This window comes from Centropristis striata, chromosome 5, assembly GCF_030273125.1.
Source record: "Centropristis striata isolate RG_2023a ecotype Rhode Island chromosome 5, C.striata_1.0, whole genome shotgun sequence".
NCBI classification, from domain to species: domain Eukaryota; kingdom Metazoa; phylum Chordata; class Actinopteri; order Perciformes; family Serranidae; genus Centropristis; species Centropristis striata.
The window spans coordinates 36,275,660-36,294,098 of NC_081521.1; the positions used below are offsets into that span (position 1 = coordinate 36,275,660).

Consider the following 18,439-nt stretch of genomic DNA (forward strand, 5'->3'; position numbering starts at 1 on the left):
AGAATATCACAATTTCAAGCTACAACAATATACAGTATTACACAATTATTACTGTTATCACGAGATACAATGACAGTTAAAGGTAATAAATAGAAGGCTTTTTATGGTTGAACAAATTATATATATATTATTTAATGGAAATATATGTAAAAAATCTCCCTTTTGAAAAAACAACAACATTTTTTTTCAATACCGAAGATAAGTAAATGTTCAAGGTATGATAACTGCCAATTTTCATGCAACCCAAGTCGAAGTATAGAAGTACAGGGATGTGTATGTGCATGATGTCATGATCAGAAAAGTTTGTTGAGACCTTTTTTTTTGTCAATCTGTGATATTTTTTTCTCTACTTTTCAGTCTCCTGCTCCAGAAATTGTCTTCACGAAATGTAAACATAAACCCCTTTTCGTTGTGCACCTGTGCCCAATTTGCCATGAGAAACAGTTGCAAAATGCACTCTGTAGATCACAGCCAGGTGTGTGTGCAGGCATGTGTGTCGTGTGGCTTGCAGCACTGTGTGTGTGTGTGTGTGTGTGTGTGTGTGTGTGTGTGTGTGTTGATGTTGTTGTTTGTTTAGGGTGTGTCCCTGCTCGATACAGGGAGCATGTTTTGATGGATGTTTGACCCTGACTTAATAGTGTGTATTGCTCTGGATTTGGAGAGCAGTCAAGGTTATGCTGTTATAATGAATCATTAATTTGTTGGATGAGAAGTGGAGACAGACTGTCCACACATGCTGCTCTGGTCCTCACACTGTTTGCTTTTTCTCAGCACAGCACCTGTTTTGCACTACAAGTAAAGCCTTTTGGTTTTGTTCTGCAGTTTGTCCTCCTTTGATTCCACTTCCCAGCCCAAGTTTGAACCGCCAGTAAGTGGAAATGCATGTCGACATAGGAACATGACTCTGCTCTCACTGCTGATGAGAGGGGCGGATAAAGTGAGGTGCATTTCTCCTCCTGTTGTAGTAATGCACGTCATCAGGGAGTTGTTGATTGTCTAATTATGTACCTCCTGTGTCCTTCGGCATCATGCATATTTATGCTGCTGTTTTAAGGTGTGGTGAGAACAGTACATGTGCATGTGTGTGTGCTGTGTGTGTGTGTGTGTGTGTGTGTGGCAGTTTACCCTTGACAGGGCAGGGCTACGCAGGCATATTCTCCCATCTGTGGTCCAAACCTTTGCTCCCAGCCACTGCATTTGGATTCTGCGGTTGTAGTCTGCTCTATTCTTAGTTCTCAACAGTTCATGTGGAGTCTGATATGAAATCTCAACAACAGCAACAACAACAACAACAACAACAACAACATTCCCATGCTGAAACTTGGAATGTGTGTGTGTGTGTGTGTGTGTGTGTGTGTGTGTGTGTGTGTGTGTCCCTGCCTCTATACATTGAGATTAAATTTGGATTGGATAAGCCGCTGTTAAGTGGTTAGACTCGAACTGAGGTGGCAAATCAATAACTAATCAATGATAGTGTGTGGAGTTACAATTTACACAGTGCCATATTTGAAATGTCAAGAAGGCAATGAATCCATGTATCCTTGAGTCAGATCTGAGTTGGACAACTGGGATCAATATCAGGTGGTGAGACAGGCAGCAGGAGCAGGCGAGGGTCACCTTCACCCATCCCTACTGAATCAGCAGTATCTCCCTTACACACACACGTACACACACTTGAAGGCCTGCTTAGGTTACCAAACTGCGACCTCACAAAAATGCTCATTATAGTGAACTCAACCCCCTCTTCCACTTCCTAATGAATAATTCATTTTGTTATTATGATTTCAGCCATTCTTTCATAAGGTTACAGCACCTTCCTCTGTGTTGATTCCACTTTTTTATTCCATTTTGCTTCAGAGTTGCCACGGGGCTCTATTTTCTGTCTCTTCCTCCTTTTCCCTAATTTCTCCCAGCTTTTCCCCTTTTCTGTCCCTCTTATCCGCCATCACTGTTGAGAAGCTGATTTGCTCAGTTTAATTAAACTGCTCCCTCTTCCTGATGAGAGCTCATCTCTGATCGCAGCGAGGGATGTAATGCATCCTGGCAGATTGAGTAAGAGGACCTGTTGTTACGGTGGGATTCCTCAGAAGAGCAGAGTGTACACAACATGCCCTGCTAATGCTCCCCGTGCCTTGACCTTGATCCTGTGACGCTATAAGACACCTTTTCCCTAAAGAGAGCATCACCGAGCATGTGTCATCCTCTCAAATGTCTGTGTGTGTGTGTGTGTGTGTGTGTTGCACCAATGCTCAACAATGTTTTTATCTTTGTTTAAGTCCTTTTGTAGTCAGCTTTATTAAATCACACTGGAATAGATTGTGGATTTATTGATGGCGTGCGGATGATAGCGAATGTACTTTTCATTTCATGTTTTCTTATCGAGCGAGGAATGTTTCCGTGCATGTATAGGCCATCGTGTATAACAGAGGGAGGTATTTTGTGTGTGGTTTTTTTTTTCAACCCACGAGCATTTAATCTTTTATTTTTAAATCTGCCACTGCTGTCTGTTTTGTGTTGAGCACTCCCATGCCCTAGATTTGAAAGTGAGTGAGCATCAGGGAGCTTTATTGCACCCCATGTTGCTTGCACAGTTTGGTGTAAATGTTCGGCGGGAGAGGTCAGGGCACAGATGTCAGCTAAGACGGCGAAGTCGGAGCCGCGAGGACGTTCTTGTGCATTTTCCGTCCGTCTGCTGCTCCACCAGTCTATTGGTTTAGATGAATTTAAGGTCACCGGTTATTTAAGATGCCTTACTTGTCTGACCTCCAGCAGCACCCATGGGAGGATGCTGGTAGATCAGGAGCAGTGTGCTTCACTACAGGTTTTTACAGTGAAGAGATGAGCTGAGTGTTTGCTGTCTGGGACGGGTTTCCTCACCTGTGCTGCACTTTACACAAAATACAAAGGGCTAACACAGTCCAGATGTTTCATTATGCAATTCTTGTTATTTAATTAATAATTAATTAATCCTTTAATGTTTTGAAGCAGAAACATGTTGTATTAATTGGTCAGCTGTGAGGATTTTTGCTGTTTTTCTTGACTTGCTGGATTGTTGATCTGATAAAACAAGACACTGTCAACTTGAACTTTAAAAATATTTGACAGTCTGCAACTTATAATGATTTTATTATAGATCATGTTTCTATTGATCAATTAATTGTGCAGTGTATAAATTGTAGTGACAAATAGTGAAAACTTATGAGAGCACAGCATGACAGGCTAAAACCCCAAAATATAAAATTTACAGCTGAAATTAGCTGATTAACCCATCAGTCAAACAATGGAAAAGTAATCAGCAACAATTTTGATAATCAGTTAATCATTTCAGTCATTTTTCAAGTGCAAAATGTCAAACGGCTGCAGGCTCCAGCTTGTAAAATGTGAGTAATTTGTCATAAATGATGATTGATTATCTTTATGTATTGGATAAAACAAGATATTAAATAAAACACACTGGCCTCTGAAAAGTTTTAATGACATTTTATAGGCTTGACAATAGATTCTCACATTTGAGATCATTTATTTTGAAATATTTGGTTATTTTTTTCTTGCTGACTGATTAAAATGATTACTTGATTATAAAAAATGATTATGATTAATATTCTGTGTATCTACTGCTCAGCAATTAACAAAATAAATTGCTTTTAGCAATTTTAGCTTTAGTTTTATTCACACAGGCTGCCGCAAATTGATGATTGCTCTCTTAAAGTTTACCTGTGGGTATGCAGTAACAGTGCACATGGTCACTTTATTATGTAACCATCAGTCATGCTGACTTTGGTTTGGCTTATGCAGACTTATAAAGAACCTCAAGTCTTTGCAGTTTTTCACTCACTGTGAGCTCTCGCAGAGAGTCCCACAAATGGAGCCGTTCGGCATGCTGGTCACATTCCAGCTGACAAAACACATAGCCGGTCCATCAATATTCTCCAAAATTCACATTTAGGAAAGACAACTATTCCCTGTCTTGAACTTTCAGTGAGCATGCGTAAAATACCAAATGAGCTTACATAAATTCATAGAGCATTCTAGCTGAGGTAATTGAACAGGCTCATTTCATTATTGTACACGTCATTTAGAGCGGAAGCAGAATGTGGATAACGGAGCGAACATGGTTCCATCAAGTCAAACCGATAGAAGCTTTTATGAGCGTAAAGCCTCTCTGCTGCTCATGTAATGCACAAAAGCTGTTCAGTGACATGAACATTCAGAGTTAAGGCAATCAGACTAGAGAGATGAATTAGAGCAACATATCACGGCTGAAGCTGATTGTGGGAAAAGTTTCCGATCTTTGCAGAAGTTGAACAAACTCTGCTGCGGTCAAAGCTGATTATGTCAGAGAGCGATCTACCAGCAGAGAGGCAGCTTTGATGGGGATGAGGGCCGGCATCTAGATAGACATCAGGATCATGGGGGGAATCACAAGAGCTGACAGTCACTGCTTCCACCATAAAGCCTCACTCATGTTATTGATACAGGGGGAATGTTAAAATAAGTGTTGAGCTGCCAAAGTGGACGTGAAAGTCATGCGTTGCTGATGTTTTGAAGAAATTTTTTTAATCTGAAAGTGCACTTTAGATTTCACCCTGCTGGATAAATCTGTCAAGACATGTTGTTGTTTTTCTTCTCTGACTTACCAGAGCTACTTTCTACCGAGCAATCGAATTATTCACTCGTCTTAATTGATGTGTTTTGCCTACACCCTTTTTTTCCTGAAGGTCTTTCAAGATGCTCTCCACCGCAATGTCAAGTGCTATTCCCCCATGTCCTTGAGACGTTGCTTCAAGTTGACTTTGAATTATTGAGCTCCATGGCAAAGCTCATCTGTGTAACTTTAATAAATGAACACCCTGGAGAACCAACCTGAAATAACTGCTTAGTTAATTTGTCCTGTAATGAAGATATTTCACTCCTGACTATGAGATGCCAGAGGAAAAATGGCTCCAGCTTTTTTTAACTAATTACTGGGGAGAATTTAATAGACCTGAAATTCTAGCATTAGCACTGCTGCACCATAAGGTATTATTAGAGTGCAACAATTGGGATGTTAAGTTTGTTAAGATGAAGCTTAAATTACAGTTTGCCTCTCTTTTAGTAGAAAAATGTAATTATCGTGGTTAATTAGCTAAGAACAATGAATGTTCTCTGGATAGTACAAGCAGGAGTATTTAAGCAGTTCAGGGCTAAGAGGCACATTTCAAACAGAAAACTCTGCAGGGTGCAGCTGTTTATACTATACACGAGTCATAACAACCTTGAGCGTGGCTCTATGTTTTCTGGTTTTAACAAATATGGGGAGTAAATAAAAAAAACAACCCCTAAGAATAGCCTCGAAGGCAGGAGGATGTGTTTTGCCATTGACGGATTGCTGTGGTTTGAAATTACACTGGAAGGCCGGGGTTGCAGGCTGCAGAGATCCTGAGCAGGTCGCTGGTGGAGAGGAAGTCAGTGAAACAAGATATGTAATGGTCAGCTCTTTCCTGACCTAAAGGTCAGAAATCTCAATAGAGCATTCTTTTTATAGGGCTAGATATCCTTGAAACCATATATTGTGTCCTCCTCTATATCTAATGGTTATATCGTTGGCTTTATATGGTTCATCTGGAGTAATAAATGTGCTGCTTTTAATCATGCTAGTGCTGAGGCTCTAGGGATGGCAATCATGTTCGACCCACCATTTCAGATTGAAATATCTCAACAACTGTTGATAGACTTTCATGAAATTACCTACAGACATTTGTGGTTCCTAGATGATGAATCATATTGTCTTTTAATTTTTCTAGTGCCACCATGCAATTTAATTACTAATTAAACCATGCAATTGTGAGCCAAGAGGTGCACCTTAATACGACCCATATTGATATTTGTGTATAGGTAATGATCTCCAGTGGCTGTAGTTATTACGACGGGACCAAAGGAAGACGCCAGGCGACATATAAAGAGCTAAAAAGTCCGCAAAGGGAGGGGGTCTGGGTGAATGGGTTAAAATTAATGCAGGACTGTCATTTAGGAGACTTTTTTTTGTCCTGTTTAAAACCAAAAGTCAACGTTGTTAGCTTGAACTCCAAATGTGACTTTTAAATTAACTTCTGTATGTAACCACGTCACATAGTTATGTTTGAAAGTATTTATTTTAACCCAAACCATGTGATTGTTTCCCAAAGGTAAATAGACTGGTCATATTTCTTTAGATATCATACAAACCTTTGTATGAGAATATGCTGTACACATTATTTATTGGAATGTCACAACAAATATTGGATGATATTTAGTTCAGACATACTTGTTCCCCTCAAGACAAAATGTAAAAACTTTAGGGATGCTCTAACTTTTCATCCAGCGCCATCTTCAGGTTAAAGTTTTAATTTGTTTTTGACCAAATTAATTTTCCTTTTTATTAATAATTAAAACACTAAACACAGATGGTTAAGATAGTAAACATACTTGCATCAGCATGTTAGCATTGTCATTGTGAGCTTGTCAGCATGCTTAATGTTTTAAGTTTGTCTTCTTTAAAATGTGGGAAGAGGAAGAGTCATAATTTCTCATTGTCTCTTCAGTTTACCATCACATATTACAATTTTAAGATACAGAAACGCAGCATGAATGTTTAAGTGGTTCTGAAAGCAAATCCAGTGTGTTTATACACAAGGTAGCGTCACATTAAAAATGCATTCATTGAAAGTTACCGATTACTTATTAATATTCCACTGAACCACACAGAATAACATAACTGTCTAATTGAATGAGATCACTTTGTCACAGGCAGTACATTCCTCTCCAGTCCTGATGGCAACCTAGCACTGTGTGCTCTGTGTTTTAAGTGCACACAGTAAGATGAGTGTGCAGGGCCGGTTTGTAGCATCAACAGCAAGAGAGCGAGTGAGAGCAGTGCAGTGTCAGGGTGTGTCTGCAGCGGGACGAGTCCAGGCTTCAGCGGACCTGACAGGCTGTGGCTCATTAAACCGCCATCAGACGCAGGAGGTCAAGACAACAGCTACAGCTCCGACGACACACTCTGCCTCCATGCGTATAATGTAGACACACATTGCGACTGTGTGGGTCCAACAGGATAGGATAATACCAAGACCTATCAGTTGTTTTATTTTTAGCGTTTTAATCATTGCTGCCAACTGCTGAGGAACTCTGAGAAATCTTTAGATAAATCATGAAGAGACTAACAGCTTAAGGAATTATTATTGTTCAGGATTGGTGCACATGAGAATTCATCGTGTACGATTAGATGGAAAAAGTTGATGCTTTTGTTTTTATTCTCCTCTCACGACACACTTAATGCGAGCTGCATTACTGTGTTTTCTGTGTGGGTGGAAGGCTGGCCGGCTTTGGAGAAACAGGTCGAAAATGTTGCTGCAGAAGGTTTCACAGTGGGGTAGAGAGAGGGACTGGGGGCACTGTTTGGCAAGGATGAAGTGATAAGCATAATTTCAGGTCGGAACATGCCGGCGTAAACTGCACTACTTGTTTGATTGTGTTTTATTCAAATGCGTTAGGGCAACAGTGACAGCCGTTGGCTTTGAACCAAGACTGAAATGCAAGTTGTGTAGTTTTTGGGTTCTCGATGAACCAGCTCAACCGTTTCCCAAACTCTGACTCATGTCGCCTGAGCTCAAGTCCTGCAAGGTCAAACAAGTGAGTCCTGTGCCAACCTCAGGCTGTGTGGCGCCTCTCGATCTCTATCTGACCTCTCTACTTCCCTTTTTCTCCTATTACTCTCAGAGTGTGGGACAAAAACACACACAATCCATCTGTATTACACATTTTATCCTCACCCATCCTCTGTTTTTTTTATCCTCTAATCTCTCTCTGCTCCCTGCCTGCCTCTTCCTTATTTGTGCGTCTCTGTATATAAAAAGCCACCGGGGACCCCCTCTTTTGGCCGAGCGGTCAGAGAGAGGATGCAAGTAGAGGATCTCTGTCAGATCTGCCAGTTGAATGACCAGTCAACTGGGAAGGATTAGTTATATCCTGTTCTTGTGGTTATCCCCAGCCAGCCAAGGGCCTTCATAGTCACACTGTCACTTAAGAGGATTGTATCTTTAGTGCAGTGATGTGTAATTGCTAATCTCCCGACTACAATGGAACTGGAGATCAGGATTGTCCTTTAGGAGTATTGTACTTGAGCAAGTGTATATTAGTGTAGGTGTTATTAGTATAAGTGTAAAGATATGGTTCAATGCTTGGGGAATTCACGTTTGTTGGGATTTAGGTGAGAGGATCAATACTTGTATCATACCTGTTTGATAGATATGAAGATACAGCCAGGAGATGGATAGCTTGGCATAAAGAGCGGAGGCGGAGGGGGAACTGAAACGGATTAATTCACATTATAAATCTTGTTTGTTTTAGATTTTAAAGCATAAATATAAAAGTGTAAATTTTAAAAACCTAATTAGAATTTGGGCCGATACTGATATCAATATTAGTAAGTGAAAACATGAGAATATATTCAACGATTGTGATTTTTTTCTATCTACATAAATAAGCAAACAATCTTCTCCCTTAGATTAAAAAAAAATCTCTTTTTTGTACATAAGTTAAATGTTATAGTTACGTAAATATATAAAAAAATCAACTCATCAGTTTTCTATGGTTAACAAATGTGATGATGACACTGCCTTTATCACCTCAAAGTAAGTACCTCTAGGTTGACAATTCTTCACTTCAGGTGCTTCTCATATGTCCGCTCGTCTCTCATAGCCGTCCTATGGGTTTTTGTCTGTATTTGTATAACCAACAAGATTATCTGTGTCTGTATCTGTATTTGGGTAAAGACTGGTAGTGGGTGTGGTTTATATCTGAAGTCACATTTATTGTGTTGTGTATTTGTAATGTTTTAATATTAGCATGTATTCATATATGAAATATATTTTCACATCTTCATACATCTTCCAAAGTTAATTTTTTTCCCGAATAATAACAAGCAATTTCGGATAGAAAAAAAAAAAAGTTTCAATCACGGGGCGTCCCGGTGGCTCACACTGGTAGAGCGCGTACCATTAAGGCTGAGACCTTCCTGCGGCGGACCCGGGTTCGAGTCCGGCCTGAGGTCCCTTTGTCGCATGTCCTCCCGTCTGTCTCCCCCTTTCTATCTGTCACTTTCAATAAAGCAAAAATGCCAAAAAAATAATCTTTAAAAAAAAGTTTCAATCACAATATTTGTGCTTTCTCGAATAATGTACTCAGATTTGGATACATCCCTGGTTTGTCTCCACACATTATCACTCTGCTATAGGGGGATGAAGCAGCAGTGTCCCTGCAAAATAGAGGAGACAGCTGCAGGAAATATGTGTGCAATTGCAGGTTTATACCCACCGTCTACATCCAGTGAGTCAGACTAAATGTCCGCCAGCATATACAAAAATACAATATATCTGGAATAAGCTCATATTGGGCAACATCTCAGCCTGGCTATTTTATCTGTCCAGCTCAAAATGTCAAACTATGCCTTTGAAAAACAAGATTTCTCTGTCATATAATCTACATTTGTTTGTTTTTTTGGATCCCATTGCCCCACCTTGTGAATCTCTGCTGTCGTGTGCGTGTCAAGGTGACAGTGCTGCTCTGATAATGTCAAAGGAACATTGTCCGCTCTCTCCGGACATCACAGCTGTCAAGCAACTGTCAACTCAAACAAATCTTCACCATGTCAGCTACATCCTCAGCCCACACACACACACACAGCTGCTCCCCAGGAAACATGTTGCAGCAAAACACACAGAGCAAACAATAGGATAGAATCTGTCCCGGAGAATACAATGTGCAAACAAACGGGGTAATTATTCTCTGTCCGGAAAAATCTATAAAAATCTATATTATTGTGTAAGTTAAATGCATCAGTGTGGATACAGAAAAGATTCTCCAGTGTTTGCCTGCAGCTACAGGTTTCTAGCTTGCCTGTCGAAACATGTGTGTGCATTCAATGACCCGCACCTTTATTGAACGCAAACTAGATTTTCCCATGTGACTGAAGATGTGCTGGAATGTGCACTAACTCCTATGTTGTGTGTTTACATGAAAACATAACGTCAGCCTGCAGCAAGCAGAGCGAACTCTCTGTTTCTTTTGGTTGGGCAGTCATGTACTGTGCTGTCGTATGTTTGCACAAAACAAAGACTCAGTTCCCATGTGTTGTGTCGTTCCTGACTTTCAGGCTGCCAGAGAAAACATCCTAACCAATTAAACTGGAATTATTCATGACTTTTGCCGATTGTGAGCACTGCAACTCCCCAGACCTCAGACACTGACAACTGACAAAGGTTAAATAACAAAACAACCTTCCGCCTGAAGTCACAGGATCTTTCCCTGCCTTGTTATGTAATTGACACTTCTTCTTTCTTTCTTACGCCTTCTGCTCACCCTTCCAACCCTGTTTCCTTTCCTCTCCAGCTCATTCGCCATGTCTAAGACAGCGGTGAAGAAGCTGCACTGGCGTTCCAAGGTGCAGGACAGCTTCGTCCCCTTGCTGGGCTCGTCGGGGGAGCTGGGGATCTCCATTGGTGGAGGAGCAGATTATGGAGAGTTTCCTTTTGTCACGTCGGCACCGGGGGGCGGACTCACAGTGGGTGATATCATCCTAGAAATCGGGGGAACACCAGTATTAGGGATGACATTAGGAGATGTCCGGGGCGTCCTCAACTCCTGCCCCCATCCCATCCGCATCAAAACTGTGTCACCAGGTATGACTCAGCATTAGTGTGCTGCTCATTGTTTTGATAGATGTGTAAATAATTACCACACAGTCAAGGAAAGGTGTGAAGATAACAGACTGCATGGCCTCTTCTTCTGCTAATACCATTCATGTAGCTATTACACATCGTCCATAATAATGCATTCAATCTTTAATTCTCTCCCTGAAGCTGCAGGCAATGTAACTTGTTGCTGTTTATATTGCACATTATTGTGCTTACTTCATCCGACAACATCCAAACAATCTGTTACACTGGAGTCCAAGCTGTCATCCATAGTAATGTAGCTCAATAACCCACAGCCGACTCGCACAACCCCAGTCTGCAGCCTGTAGCATTTCTGATGCTGATTTGCACACGTCAATTAGTCTTGATGTGTCAAGGCGATCGGTCAATATGTGGGTAGGAGGTCAAAATTGCTGATAACACATGACACAAGTGTGGCGATATAGTTGTCTGTCACCCGCAAGAGGCCTTGATGTTTAGAACAGGGGGCCGGGGTAACGGATGTCTTTGTTGGCTCTAAGCAGAGCAATATGTCACTGGAGTGTCACCTGACCGCTGCTCCCGATGGCCTTGCTTGCCAGATTGATAGCTCATTTGGCCGCAGGTGTGTAAATGGGGACCTTTGCTCCCGGTCTCTTTGCTGCTGCTAGAATCCATTACCATTTCTGAAGTCGGCCCGGGCCCGGCCCTCCCTGGGCAGCCTGACTGCATGTAGTGTGGACAGTGATGGATGAGCTGATGCGCCGGGTTGCTGTAGCGCACCTCCTCTTACTCCGACTTTCTACTCCCTCTGCTCCAGCCCCTCAAACACAGGACAACAGGCTACATTCCCCAGAGGCAGGCAGCAATTTAAAGGTTTTAGCACTAATGCTGGTGCTCCATGGACAAAAAGAAAAAGCAGTGATGTGATCTGTCCATCAAATTTTCCCATGTATAGAGTTTCCTTCAGTGGTTTCTTACAGCATAGCCCCAGTAGCCCTTCTTTAGCCGTCTGTCCACTATTTCACCTCTATGAGCTGGTGTTATCTTCAAACCAGTTAATCGCCTGCACTGTAAAAAATAATCTGTTAAATTTACGGTAAAATACCGGCAGCTGTGGTTGCCAGAATTTCACCGTAAAAATTACAGTGAGTGGGTTTTCTACTGTAAATTTAAATGTAAATATCAGCAAAAACTGTAATTTAGACTGAGTAGTCCCTTTATTTAAAGGTAATTGTGTCCTTGAGACAATATGGTATTTCTCCATTCATTTTACATGATTTTTTAAAATATTTCTACACTAAAACTGTGTGTTTTTCAAAAGTTTTTGTTCTATTCTGTGATTTACAGTAATCAAAAGTGTCTATTATGGTGATATGCAATTTTTTATTTTAGGCCGTATTTCTCATGCAATTTGACAGCATTTTACTGTAATTTCTACAAACACTTTTTACAGTGTGAGGCATCAACCCGTAAGCTCAAAAACCATTTGTGTCGATACTATCGTGCTGACAGCCCCACAGCATCGCCCTAAAACACGCCCACATCATGTCTCCTCTTTGGAAACATCACTCACGTCATACTGCAGGTAAAATAAGCAGACGCCTGTAACTTTACATAGCCATAATGGAATCACAGTTAGTGCAACCATCCATCACAGAAGTAGTTAAAGATATGTTCAGGTGAATCACTTTTGATCTTTGGCTCGCAAAATAAATGAAAAAACGAAATTATCAGTTTGCCTCAAGCGACCCCACCACAGTGTCTGGGCGGTGCATCTGATGGCCCATTATTCCCAAACCCCAGTAGAAAAATCTCCCATTGGAGTGAAGGCCAATTTGTCCTTTGGCCTGTTATCATGATAACAAAAACCCACTGCTGTGAAAAAGCAACCCTGGAGTTGTTTGATTCCAGTGACTCCGTTAACATGTTGCTGAATTTAACAGATCTGTTAAACAGATGATGCTACTCAATCATAGCCTATGAGTCAGATAAGGCTCGCCTGCCGTTTACGCATTTTTATAACTGCTGATTTATTTATCCTCCACAGATAGTGAGCAGATTCCTTATGTCCTCTTTTGACCAATAATGTCACTTGCAGGCGATTTTTTGCTTTAGCCGGTTAGCCCTGCTAGGCCCATGAGCCATTAGCACGTAGTCCCTAAGATGCAAGGTGCAATCTTAGACAGACAAAACTGGCATTTGCATGCACAAGCTTGCCTGTATTTGGCTAATAGTGAAAGGTGGCTTTTGTTTTGCCATTAACCTTGACATCTGACTGCCTTGCTTTAAAGGCAGATCAAAGATGACATACGTTTGCACAATTCAGATTCTTTACAACATCAAGGTACAGCCTGCTCAGTCAGCTTCAGAGAGCTGATGATGAGATGAAAATGCTCTTCAACAGACGAGAAAACAGCAGCTGTTTCATAACGTGATGAACAAAAGCCCATCATTTCCCCTAAAAGTCAGCTGGCTGGAGTCATGTCCCTTTACAGGCAGCAGCCATATGTGGCCAGTCGAATGTACGTGCAGATGACTGCCTCCAGCAATAAAGTTATACCACTGTCACGTTTTTAATAGCAAACAGCACATTGAGTCCGCTGCTGGCCAGAGCCACTGTAACAGACGGTGGGGGTGGGAGGTGACAGGGGCGTGGAGAGCTGGGCAGCACCGGCAAAGTGCTCGTCTGTCAGAGTGACAAGCTGGAGATGCTCTCAGCCTATCCATACGAGCAAGTGACCTGTCATCTGAGGCAGTAAAGCACTTGAGATGATATTAAGTGATCAGATACAGGCAGCTGAGCCTCGATGATCAGCTCTGGCTTCCCTGGTGACAGCCTCAACTGTTATGTCTGCAGCAATTAACCTCTGTAGTTTGTTATATACGCATGAGGGAGTTGGGAAAACACATTTTATACTCAGGATCTATGTGAGGTGATATAGAGAGATCAGTAGCTGTGAGCGTGAAAGGTTGTAAACTGATAATGCTAAATCAAGTCTGGCAGCAGTAAAGATTAAAATAAATTTTTGTCTCTATTTGATGGGCTACAAACAAATCTTAGAGTGAGTTATAAAGCATCAGTGTTTGTGCTTACTGAGCTGATTTCTTAATGTCTCCCTCTCTCTCTCTTTCTGTCTCTCTCCCTGACACACTTGTATCTTTGCCCTTCCCTCAGGCTCCACATTGTGCAAGGATCTCAGGTTGTATCTGAGCAAGTGTTTCACACCCGGCTCAGTGGACAGCCAGCTTCAGCAGGTTATCAGAGAGAACCTCTACCTCCGTGCTGTACCTTGTGAGTCCCATTTTTTGCTTTTCTTATTGTCTTCGCTGTACTGTATTCGAGATGAACATTCATTTATTTATTTGTTATCTTTAACTGCTTTTCTGAACTCTGGTTGCGGGGGGCTGGAGCCGATACCAGCTGTCTTTGGCCGAGAGGTGGGCTACAACCTTAGACAGGTTGCAGGGCTTAGGGATGAATGCTTAATGGGACTTTTTATCGAAATCGCGACATGGAATAGTGCAATATTCCAACCCAGAGGCTCTATATTTGTTAAAGGCAAAATATGTGTCCAAATAGTATTCTAAAACATAGTTTTGTCATGCACTGGTCAATTTTGAGTTTTTGGGCTATTTTTGTCCCATAACATGTCTTGTTTTAGAATAACCTCCAAAACATTTCGGGGTATATTTTACTATATTTTGTATATTTCTCCTAAATTCACTAAAAGTTAGCGTTCTAGTTCTATTGTAATGTGTAATACTAATAACCTCGTCATCACAGCACAAGATTATGAGTTTTTCATGTTCTATATTGTTGTTGCTATGAATTAGATTCAATATTATGTCTTCAAATAGTAATTCCCATTAAGAATGTATGAAATATTTAAAAAAAAGAGTTTTCTTTCATGCTCTGAGCCATAAATCTCAACTTCAGCTACACTTACAGACACCAAACTCACTAGTTTTATTCCGAACTATATTCTGAAGATAGCTTTTGAATTAAATTTTCCAATTTATGAAATAACAACAGAATATATTCCAGTTTCTTTCTGTATAAATCTTTGAATCTAATATATCAACAAAGTAAAACAATATCTTTTGAAATTAGTTTTATCCACAGCGCAGTTGCCAGATTAAATGCTGCCCTTATTTGAACCACAAATATGTTGAATGTGAATGTTTCTGAATGGCAGCAACTTTTTCTTATCTGATGACTGCTGCTTTAAAAATGTGATGATCGCTGTTTCAAACACTTAAAAAATACTTTAACATCACTTTGGTTCAGGTGAGTCAAAAAGAACAGAGTCAGGCTTAGAAAACACTAATTCCAGACAAAACTTCCAACAACGGGATGTGAACACTGGTCTCCTAGTTTGTCCAGGAGTTTATTAGTCCTGGATTAGTCAGTGCAATCCTGCTCCCCTCTTGACCCCTTGGAGCCTATGTGGCTTTGACATCACATTGCTTCAGTGGACAGAAAAAAAGTGTTTCACATCAACATATTTGTGGTTTGCAGGAATGCAAAATTCCAACTTTTTTTTTTTTACTGGTGACTGTGCTGTGCTGCAGAGATGTTCCAGATTTCACAATACAGACTCTGCATGATCATTTAATATATTTTTAAATGAAAATAATAATGATACTGAAATTATTATTTATTTATTTTCATTTTTTAAATTAATTGAATCTTCAATTCTAAAATGAGTACAATTTTATTGAATAATTGATTAATATTAATTATTCATAATTGTTTTTTCCAAATCCTTCAGTTATACATATATACTGTATATAGCTTTTATTTATATTTTATATGTCATCATGTCCATGTTTCCTGGTCAGATCTGCCCTGTTGCTTCCATCCGTCATGTATTGTGCATTTCATGTTTAAGCCTCTGATATTAAGTACATTTTCACCGTGCTCATAATATTAATCCATGCAGGCATATCTCCCTTAAGTTACAGACCTCATTAATTCTTTGATAACACATCTAATGGCTTCCACCATGTGAATAACTTGGTGTTAATTGGTGTTTTTAAGCCTACAGAACTGTTTTTCACACTTCCCTGTGTAAGTGTATGCAAGCAGAATTGAGATTATGATTTAATGAAACAATGAGAAACAAAACAAACTTGACTGTTGATCAGTCCCTGGTTATAACACTAAAATGTATTAAATCAAGTGTGAATCAGAAGGAAGTGAAAGTGCAATCCGTATTGTCTCAACAGTGGGTTTATCCTCAGTGGCAGTCCCCCCTTTACAATCCTCAATCAACCCTTGTGCTCCAGGCTATCACTTTGTTTGGGTGGTGGTAAAACGGTATTAAGTGTGACGGCAGTTGCGTTTGACGGGTTCTTTTTATTATCAGTGCAGCTTTTGTATCATCCCCTGAAAAAGAGGACTACACCAGCAGTTTCATTTTGATGCTTATGAATAAAATCAAGCACAATGGCAGCCAAAGGCAGCTAGTTGTAGTACATCTGTTGCTATCTTAATCCTCTATAATATGACGTCACTGGAGAGCGAGAGGATAGAGCGGCCACGCAGGGTTTTCTGAGAAAGATCTGTGTGTATGATGTCATTTCTGACTTGCATTAGTCTGTTTTGCTTCTTTTTTCCCTGTTCAGGTGGTAGTATGGAGAAGAAAGACCACCTTGTGTGTCCGTTGTCTTAACCTTGCCGTGGCAGGGTGGACTTGCTGCTAATCTTTCCTTTAGTCCAGGAAGTAGGTCATGTGGGACAGTCTGCCACCACGCCACACAGCCCACTCGCTGACAGAACAAGGCACAGGTCAAAACTCCCAGGATAGATAAAACTCTATTAGTATGCAACATGCATATTCATATTATGGCATAATTACAGTTTTATTCATGTCAAGCTTTCTCATTACTTAGGCCTGCATACGTGCATCTACAAGATGCATCTTCTGCTTTTAGCCATTTCAAAATATGGGATGGATAAAAGAGGATTGGTATACAAATTTCGATAAATCAGGAAATTGATGTTTGGTCAGGGAAGGCCCTGTATTTATTGGCACATATACAACATAAAGCCATCCAGTGTTTCCCTGCCAAACTTTGGAAACAACTTCCCTGTCTCTGACTGCTTTATTTCACCGTGAGTGACAACAAGGCAGGCTCAGCTCGCGGCGGTGTAATCCTCTGATCTGCTGGAGATGTCACAGTAAGATGCTGTTGTTCTCATGCCGATACCAACACACGCATCCCAGCTTTCCATCACGTCTCATTTCAGACCACTCATACATGTATAGGAGCAGATTTCTTTTTGTCCTTTTGTTGTTTTCCATCAAGGAGGCAGCTGTGGTGCCTCGATGCTGAGGAGTTTTCATCAGCGGCTCATTGTGGCCCCCTTCAGGATCACATGTACAGTATGTTCTTCCACTTTCAGGAGACTTTTGGCTGTTATTTTGTTGATAATTTAAACGTTAAATTACCTTTAGATAAAGATTAATTAGCTTCTGAGGCTCATGAAGCATAGTTGAAGTTTGTTTTTTGACAGTAAGGATGCACGACGAGGCCTCACTTAATATTTTTCGAATTTAAATGCTATTTCTTCTTCTGAAACTGTGGCTTGGTGCTGCTGTGCTATTTACAGAGAATGTCAGTCCCTAAATCCTTTGATGAGGCATTGTTCTGTGATGTTGGAGCTGGCACTGATGCAGGAAATATCATTACAAAGGCTCAGTCAGAAGGGCAGTGCATAAAAATGGAAATGAATGTCAGAAGTAAGTGAATGCAGGGTGCTATATCAATAATCTAGAGGGGGGGATTAAATTAAAAGCAAATGTCTATCAGTGCCAAAGTGGAGGAGGGGCTGGCTGCAGGCTAATGGTGCTGTGTGCTTGACTAAGGATGTTTTCTGCAAAGTCTTTAGGATGCAGGTAAATGCGTGACTTCTGTATGTCCAGTCCAGTAAAATACACAGCTTCCGTATGGAAACAACGTTTTTTGTGTTTCCTCACTCATGTAATTTCTGTGTGTAACATTAACATTGCATTAACCCTGCCGAACTTTCCCATCCATACTTGTATAATCGCTCGAGCCATTTGTACATGTGCCCTTGGATGATTCAGAGCCAATGTCATGGTTCCAAGGCTGGCTGTGTCTCTCTGTCTCCTCCATAAAAGACTTTTCTAATTGTCTTCAGCGTGAGTCAGAGATAAGAAACATCATCATTTAGTTATTCTAATATGCTCGCTCCAGCGTTGTCAGGCAGACCGTCTGTGGCCTTTTCAACTGCCGGATTCTTTGTTAGCTATTTGTGTGCAGCGATCTTGACAGACAGCTCTCTCTGGGTGTTGATACCGAGTTCTGTGTAATTACCTCTTCAATCCCTATCTCACCCCTCTCCCTGGGGATCAGCATGTGGCGCCTACGGGGACAGGCGGGGAAGAAGAAGATGTCAATAATCCATCCTGTCCCCCCGCTGACACGTCATATATATTTCCTAGGAGGGTGCATGGATAATGAATCCCCACCTCGCACCATATCAGCTGGAGAGATACTGTGTGTCCTGAGGGGAGGAGAAGGATTGCACACATGTCAGATGTCATCAGATTTGCCATCAGATCTTTAATTAGACACAGAGACCTTTAATTACCTTCAATATCGGACATTTTTGGTGGTAAAAACACAACTGAGGTGCAGCAAAGTGGATTGAATACATTGTACAGTAGTAGACAATCACATAAGCCTTTCTTATCCGCTTTCAAAGCACCAGACAG

At 40.9% G+C, this 18,439-nt stretch overlaps 1 protein-coding gene across 1 annotated transcript in view; it reads left to right on the forward strand.

Moving 5' to 3' along the window:
* Window positions 1-18,439, forward strand: part of LOC131971731 (membrane-associated guanylate kinase, WW and PDZ domain-containing protein 2) — a 45,508-nt gene that overhangs the window by 712 nt on the left and 26,357 nt on the right. The window contains exons 2-3 of the mRNA XM_059333301.1: window positions 10,408-10,697; window positions 13,870-13,986. Of these exons, the coding sequence (XP_059189284.1) occupies window positions 10,408-10,697; window positions 13,870-13,986 (407 nt within the window). The remainder of the gene's footprint in view (window positions 1-10,407; window positions 10,698-13,869; window positions 13,987-18,439) is intronic.